This window comes from Cupressus sempervirens, chromosome 8 (assembly GCF_028749045.1).
Source record: "Cupressus sempervirens isolate cs-2001-9-10 chromosome 8, ASM2874904v1, whole genome shotgun sequence".
NCBI lineage: Eukaryota > Viridiplantae > Streptophyta > Pinopsida > Cupressales > Cupressaceae > Cupressus > Cupressus sempervirens.
The window spans coordinates 419,848,614-419,857,365 of NC_143125.1; the positions used below are offsets into that span (position 1 = coordinate 419,848,614).

An 8,752-nucleotide genomic window follows, 5' to 3' on the forward strand; every position below is an offset into this window, starting at 1 on the left:
GAATCTGATTCAGGTGTGCCTGGAGCGAGGTGCACTCATCCATGACAATAGAAAACAGAGTGTTTTTCAGAAAGAAGGCTCTGCTCTTGTCGGAAGTCTCATGAAGACCTTTTAGATGTGTCCAAATTTCGGCCGCTGTCTTGTCGGATGGAATCTGAGAAAGCTGGTCATCAGCTACGGAGAGTTTGAGAAGCATTACTGCCTCTCGATTGTTCAAATCCCATGTATCTTGATCAGGACCCGGAGAAGTCAGACGCTGCTTAACACCCAGAACAAGTTGATCAGTGTTTCAATATTCGAAGATTGCAATGATGCGTTGCTTCCAGGTACCATAATTGTGACCATTGAATTTGGAATTATGCTCGAGAGCAGAATATTTGTCAGAGATGCCATGGCATGTTTTTCAATGAAAAACTGTGAAAATCTGTGAAGGCACGTTCTTTGAGGCAAAAATACGGAAGACCCAGAAGAATTAGAGAATGATCCAGAAGAGAGCTCGAAAAACCCAAAAGGAATCTGCTGTCATTTTTTGAATCCGCTGGCTCAAAAATCGAGGCACCCAGAAAAAACGGACAACAACCCAGTTGAGCTCTCGAAAAACCCCCCAAGAATCTGCAAACAAATTTTTTTTTTGACCCCAAAAATTAGGGTTTCAAAAAAAAACGGCCCTAGCTGAAAAAAGCTTGAAAAAACTTCAGATTTCTTGATGAAAAATGGTCGAATCTGCTTCCCAGAGCACGATGACAGACTGAGACGGCTAAGAGCATGAAGATTTGATACAGAAACATGCAGATTTTCACCCCAAGAACGCGAGTCTTCAAAAAATGGCCACGATTTCCACGCGATTTGCAGACCCGTAATTCGGGAATTTCTCCAAGCAGAAAAACCCTAGGTGGGTTTTGGAGAAATTAGCTGAAATAATTTTGGAAAAATTTAAACAAATAATTTCAAGAAGAAATTATAAATTTTTCCGAAAAAATTTAAGTATTTAGCTCTGATACCATATTACGAGGTAATTGGTAAATACTTGCTTATTAATAACAGAGACTGAAAGGTCAATTTATACAAAAGGAAGAGACGATGTTTCCTTAGGAAACGATCGTAAAGAATAGAAACATTCTATTCTAGAGAAAGCAAAAAACGCAAGCAAACTAAAGCTAAAGATATTTACAAGATAACCATTAACTAATAATAGACGTCTTATCTATTATTGTAATAAATCCAACCACATGATAACATCCCCAAGAAGAATTGAAAGAAAGATCAAGCGTACAAGTTTAAGCCATCAATTCAAGCCAAGCTATGAGAAAAAGTTTAGAGGATGGGGAAGATTTGAAGATCAAGCAATTTGAGAAGATGGGCCATCACAATCATCTTTCAAGAGCCAAAAGTTTTAAAAGAGTTAATCAAAGTTTGACATGTTAAGATTTACTTTCTAACAATCGAGCAACGAATATTTGCAATTTTAATAGATGCATTCCACAAGCTAAGACTTCAAAGAAATGATTAAAGAGATCTGTAGGATAAGGATGGTGAGGTGGCACTTAGTTGTCTTCTCCAATTAGAAAATTCTAGATTCAAGCACAATCAATCAAATCATGTCAAGTGTCTTATTTTCTGATTGGCTATCAAAAACTTTGTAATTTTCTTATTGGCCCATGATTTGGTGCCCTCATGTAATTGGTTGTAAATTTGGCAACCCTAATTACAGTTTCTAGAGATCAATCCTAGCCCTTCATCTGCAATAGATTTTGGCCCTTCATTTTATTGGAACATCTATAAAAGGCAAGGCCTTCTCATTTGTAATTCATTAGCATTAGTTTAGGAAATTAGAGTAGGTTAGCTAAGGAAAGAGGCTTGATCAAATTGTTTCTATAATGCTTTCAAAGCAATGGATAGTTCATTGCAGGTTCTTCATGGTGAATTACTTAATATTGCTTTGAAGTGTTGCATGGTTTCCTCAATCTTTTAGTTGAATTAGATTTCTGTTCATGTTGAAGTAGTTTAATTGAATGAAAGTGAGTGTGGACATTAACTTGATTGACTTGACAAATCCAAGCCACTAGCCTCTTGTTGACAGGAGGAGTGTAGTGTCTGGTAAGTTGATGATTGAAAGCACTTAACTTCAATTGATAGATAATCTTTAATTTGCATCAATTTGATGGGATTAATGAGGGGTTATTGAATTGAAAACCATTCGAGTGTTCCTTAGAAGCTTGCACAAGGTGGGTAGAGTCACTGATTAGGCTGCATCTAGTAGAGTCCAAGTTCATCCATCTTTCCTTTCATTTCTACTTAGGAGTTGAAGTAGCATAAGTTAAGTTTAAGTTGAAGTGGAAGTTGGAAGTCAAAATTGTACTTTCATTGCACATTTTGTGAAGCCAAATCATTGGAGATGCAAGAGTTCATATCCATTGAATGCATATGTAAGTCCCTTTGTGATACCAACATATCACATCATAAAACTAAGTGAAGTCCACAATTAAGAAGGAACCTCAAGGTCATTTCATGATCTTAAATTGCAAGCTTAAATGAGAGATGACCTTATATCAAGAAAAGATTCACCTTGAAACATCGAGTATTTGATTTTGCATATTGTAGAGGAACAAAATTCATATCAACAAGTCATTCATAGTGTCCAATTTGTTGAAAACTTTGCACTTAATTGATAAGTTGGAGATATCTTCCACGTCAATAGATAAGCTAACAGATAAGCTAACACGGCTCTAAAATGAATGGTTCATAAGGCACAACACTTGCTGAAGATTTTGTAATGGGGTACAAGTGGGCTTAACAATAGAGGAAACTACATAAGTGTGTTTGATCTAGAGCTATTCTCGGAAGGGTGACCTCTTGAAAAGACCCAATGCTTGATCTCCATGAGCATCACCTCAATTCAATAAGTGCTGAGTAGTCTGTTCATTCTCATGAAAGATGGGTTCTTATGAACTGTTGTTCATACAACATGAGTAAAACTAACAGTTGAACCCTGATACCAATATCATAACATTGTACAAAGTAGTTTGTAATTTTATTTTATTTTTTAACTCTTTAGTATCTATATACCATTTATGAGCCATGTAGTGTGCACTGTGCGATGCAATCTAATCAACAATATGAACACAAATGAAAGAATCTGTATTCCACAGACATGGGCTAAATCCTCATTTTTATCAATTTCCATTAATTTTAAAAAACTGCAGGTTTTTCTCTTCTTAATTTTTTGTTTTTTTCTATATTTTTGGAAAATCCATTTTTTTCTCTTAATCTTTTGGGTTGCCGATTGTCTCCCCAAAAGATTTTTGCTGCTATGCCCTAAACAATTCAGTTCACTGCAAACTGAATAATCCCATTTCATGATGGTTAACGGGGTACTCTCCAAGAGGCATCATGGAGTTGAGGATTTTGCATTATTAATTTCATGTTTGAGCTGATGAAGAATAGCTCATGGATTTTCTTATGTACAGTCAGTCGGGGGAATAGAAGATTTATTTGAAAGTGGGAAGGGATATTGAAAAGCGTACTAAAACCTGTGCCGTCTAAGGGATCTTCTAATATCCAGTTAAATGAGGGGAAAAAGAGTGAAAAGGAATATTGAAAAGCATACTGAAACCTATAAGGGGAAAGCTGATAAGGAGAAAAGAGAAAGCAATACCACATAGTGATAGAGTAAAGGCGTATCTATGGAAGGACTGATTTCCCAAAGTCCAAGATAAGAAATTAGCAAATTACAAATGAAGATATTTGATCCATAGGCATTTCATGGAGATAGGTATCAGTTCTTGTGACATATATGTGTCAGAATGGCAAGACAAAGTCCTTATCTTTTATGTTACTCATTTATGTGATAATAAAGAGGAGTAAATCGTGACTAAAGCCAGCAGCTGATCACCCTCTGCGCTGATCTAAAAAATTCTCGCGAATGTAGAAGTGAAATTTGAGAAAATCTTAGAATTAAAGACGTATGTTTTGCCTTCTTGGCTTGGACCTAATGATTGGTGTTTGATCAAATGGGCAGACATTGCAATAATAAATGCTTCATGCGTCTCCGGCACAGCACTAAAGTGCCGTACAGGGGGTTTGTCAACAATAAATTGTTTAACATGAGGATCGAGAAACCAGTCTGAAAGGCTTTCTTGCATGGGCATCAATCTCATGTTAGTGATTCTTACTTTTAACAGCAGATGGTAATTATTAGAAACGGGCATCGTGAAGTTGTTTAAAAATATGATTAAGCGCTTCTGTTAAGTAGAGGATCAGTTGGGAATCGAGTCACTTCTGGGAAGGGGGGAGGTGTTTTTGTGTGTAAAAGATTAGCATGGCTGACAAATTAAGGCGAATTCAACTGCGCATGCATGCAAATAAGTTGCTGAATTACCTTGAGGGCCCAGAATTGTAGAAGTCCACTGATACAGATTGTCGCCTTTGGGGCCGGCGGAGCAGAGGGGAAGATCGTTGAGCTCAGCCAAGTCTTTTTGTATTCGCCTCCCCGAAGCTGACACCGACGCCCTCATCGCCCACGGGCTGCCTCCTCCGCCCACCGTGCTCATCCTCGTTTACACACTGCGATAATCATACGGGGGTAGGCTAGATGTATATTATAATACTAGCACTAATCTCCGGAAGAAGCAATATGTAATTATAGAAGTAATATTCATAAGAATATAATATTGTGGAAGGGTGATTTGTACCATTTCAATTAATTTCAACGCATTAGGAAATGTTGTAATTGCAAACATAATTAGAATAGATATAAGAGAAACTAAGATCATAACTTGACACACATTGAAGGAAAACTAGAAAGCCTTGTTGAGTTTGGATGAGGCTCTTTCTTCAATAGAAGTAGGTACAAAGTCAAGTTCATGTTCTCTCCATTCAAGATCTCTACATTGAGAGTCATTAGATGCAAACCAGTTATATTATCTTTGTAAATGAAGATTGGTTGAGGCCACAAGTTCTTTGTATGCAAACTATATAGCTCCTCATTCAATTGAAAGACATGCAAATAGTATTTTCCGAAGTTATACCATTCAAACCATTAGTATTGACATTGTTGGGAAAAATGACAGAAAACTAGTACACAAGCTGAATGAAAAATGACCATGTTTTGCTTCTGTTTTGATCAAATATGATGAAACTCTTCTAACACATTTTAGAAGATTGTAGCTCTGATTTGTCAACCATTGGACCTATTTAATTCATTTTGCAACTCAAACATTCAATACTAATATAATAATACATTTTAGAAGATTGTAGCTCTAGTTTGTCAACCATTGAACGTATTTAATGCATTTTGCAACTCAAACATTCCATATTAATATAGTAATCCTCTTTGTATAATTTGTTCTCACTACTTTACAAATATATTTAAGATTTTGAATACTCTGAGACACAAAGTCATTTTAGAATTTATATATAGTTTGGTTGCTAGTTGGAAAGCATGACTACACAACACCAAGTAGCATAAAAACACTAAAAATATAATCAAACAAAAAATTGTAATAAATTAATGTATTTGACTCCATGATCCAAAAAGAAATAATACAAATTATAGTAAATCAATTTTATAGAATTATCATAAAATACTAAATAATTTTAGAATAATCTTAAATTATTGTGGAAAAAATAAAATATTATTTAAACGTGTGTTAAGGAATATTAAATAGATGAAAAAAATAATGTTTAAGCACATCTAACAATTTTATTTAAATTTTTCATACAAATGGATATTCTTTACCAATTTTAAATTTGTTAAAAGATATTAGAAATTATTATTTCAATTATCCTTATAAATTTTTTAAGTCGTTGTCATTAAATCTTATAAAATAAATAAATTTAAATTTAAGTTTATTGAAAAATTGTTGTGATGGTTTAATATGTTCAAAAAACATATTTCTTGATTAGTGACAAATTAAAGAAGTGGGATTTTTTTAACCACATTATTTGACACTTTTATATCACACATTTATTGTTCGTATCATTATTTGTTTCAAACTTGCTCTCACTTATAATCTAATACAACTTTATTATTTCCAAGACTAGTTATCACAATACATATGAATTATCAATAAAACAAATAGAACAAAGATAATCATATGCATAAAGAAATAAAAATGCATTCTAAACAAGAGAAAATCTAAACTTAAAATATGATTTTTATAAGCTAAATTAAATAATTAAATTTGGCTCCAAAAATGTACATATAGTAAACATAACACCTAAATTATTTGTATTTTCATTTATGCCTAATAATCATAATTATCAAAAGAATCTCAAATATTAAGTTAAACATATATTTCAAAGCAATGACTTTGAGTTTACACAAACTATACTTTTTAAATGATAAATGTCTACTTGGGAGTGCATTAAGAAAGCTCATATTAGGCATTTTCAATTTACCATTGTCTTGTCAGATCCTTTAACCTAAAGTGGATATCCACGACCTCTTCCAAAGCTCCCATTTTGGTGCAGATAGAGAGAATTATGAGAAAGATTATAGATTCCTAGCTTAAAATCTTGTATTTACCTTTGATTGAAAGTTAAAGAGTGGAGTATTTTGGAAGGGGAGAAGAATTTGTTGCACGTGAGGGAATTTCAATCAGGTAAATTGATTCATGACAATTATTATCAAATTAACATAGTTTTTTCAAAGGTGAAAAGGTTTTTAATAAGAGTATATGATAAAAATAATTGCATAAATTGGAAGGTGATTCATTATGAGATTAGAGTAGCAAAATGAATATTCAAAACATGAAAGTAGATTCTATAGACATAAAAAACTTAAAATGTTAGAAAAATGATTATCGAAGAACTAATTATAATTTGTGTCTGGATAAACACTTTCCACCAAATAGTTTTGGAGTTCCTCAACACATATGAAGAAATCATATTGTTGTTGTGCACGTGGTTCTGCTTCACAAAACTATTTAGTTAAATTAAAACTCATTAAGCTCGTTTTATATTTAAAAATACGGTTTAAGTTTGACTCTGCCTACTTCTATTATTATTATTATTTTATGCCAGAACTATAGCAGAGGCTTGGTACTAACTGGTGATTGCTATAAATTTTAACATCTAATCATTAATTTTTTTACCTTATGAATATCTGATTGATAATTTATTAATATAAAATCATTTTATAAATTTATATTAAATTATAAATATAAATAAAATTGAGAAATTGTGATTATTTTTTCTTATAAAATGATTTTTATTATATATAATTTATTATCTTAACTTTTACCTTAATTTTTTAGCTTATGAATTTCTTACAAATTAATAATTTAGAAATATAAAATTATTTTATAAACTTATAATAAATTATAAATATGAAAAGTAGTAAAACATCCAAATACTTATATATGCAAAAAATGGCGACAAAAGAAAAATATGCAAAATATGCGAAAAAAAAGTAGACTACTCCAAAAAATCAATATATGCAAACAAAAGACTCGAACCTGATAATGAGACATCAACAAAAAATTTATTTAGAACTCTTCATATCTCACAGAAGGAAACCAAAAAGAATGGAAAACACACCTCTGCCTTCCGATCATCAACAAATTCACAATACTATCAAAAAAAAAAGGGAGATAATGCTCAGAAAGGAGACGCCTTCAACACCATAGTCAAATTACATGAAGCAAGAGATAGGGAGATCATCACAATGCAAAGAAACCTAAACTTGACCTCCAAGGAAGAAGATGGCTGGCAACAAGTAAAATCGAGAAGGAATAGGAGAAGGCAGTCACATCACAAAACAATAAACAACAAAATAGAGGCAGAAGAACTCATCAATAGACAAGAGAATTTCTTCGGGAAAACACGATATGCAAAGAAACAAGCTAGGAACATAGATTGAATCCCACCCATAGTTAAGCTAGATGGAGACAACACTCAAAAGATACCCAAGCCGTTCAAAATCGCAGAAGCAAATCATATCCCATTAGGTCAAAACCAATAACAAGTGTTACCAGGAAAGGAAATTAGGGTTTCCATTATTAAGACTGAAAGCCTGAAAGTATGCATTCCTCCACATAAAAGAATAGATGGAAAGAAAGGCATCACTAATAAAGAACCATCTCCTCCTATGGAGATGTTATCTAACCATAATTTATTTTTTGAAATACTAATTATAAGTGATAGGTATGTAAAAGAAAAATGGGAGGAAATCAAGAATGGATTAATTTGAATTTATAATTGCTTTTATAATGGATTCTTAGTTAATTTTTTAGCTTGGGAACCAAACTGAAATGATGAAAATGTTAAGCAAGTACCCATGTAACACCCCACCAGGGAACCCAAAATAAATTAACCTAAAGTTTCTCTAAGTTTGTCAAACCATTTTTTTTAAAGATAAAAAATTACAATAGATACAATATAGTGGAAGCAATAACTCACATACATACAACCATCAAAACATATTACATCTCCTAAGGGTCCCATGACATTGAATCATATTTAATTTTATTTAATACTAAATCTAACACATAACCAAAATCCACATCATGGAATAATCACAAGTATGAATCCATTTAAATAAATATACAATTACATAAGCTACCACTTGGCATAACCAGAATGCATAATCATCCACTGTACAAGTCACGGGGTATGAAAAGCTCAAAGAATATATAACATATATAAAATACATCATCTCATAAGATCTATGATAAATCAAGTACAATATAACATGATATAACCATCAAACAGAAATATAAGATCAGAAAGAAAGGTACATCTGCACAAGTAC

At 32.6% G+C, this 8,752-nt stretch overlaps 1 protein-coding gene across 1 annotated transcript in view; it reads right to left on the bottom strand.

Annotated features, from left to right (window-relative positions):
- Nucleotides 1–4,570, bottom strand: part of FUS9 (Ubiquitin-conjugating enzyme family protein) — a 56,443-nt gene extending 51,873 nt beyond the window's left edge. The window contains exon 1 of the mRNA XM_089797959.1: nt 4,379–4,570. Within this exon, the coding sequence (XP_089654085.1) occupies nt 4,379–4,550 (172 nt within the window). The 5' untranslated portion in view covers nt 4,551–4,570. The remainder of the gene's footprint in view (nt 1–4,378) is intronic.
- Between the last annotated feature and the right edge of the window lie 4,182 nt (nt 4,571–8,752).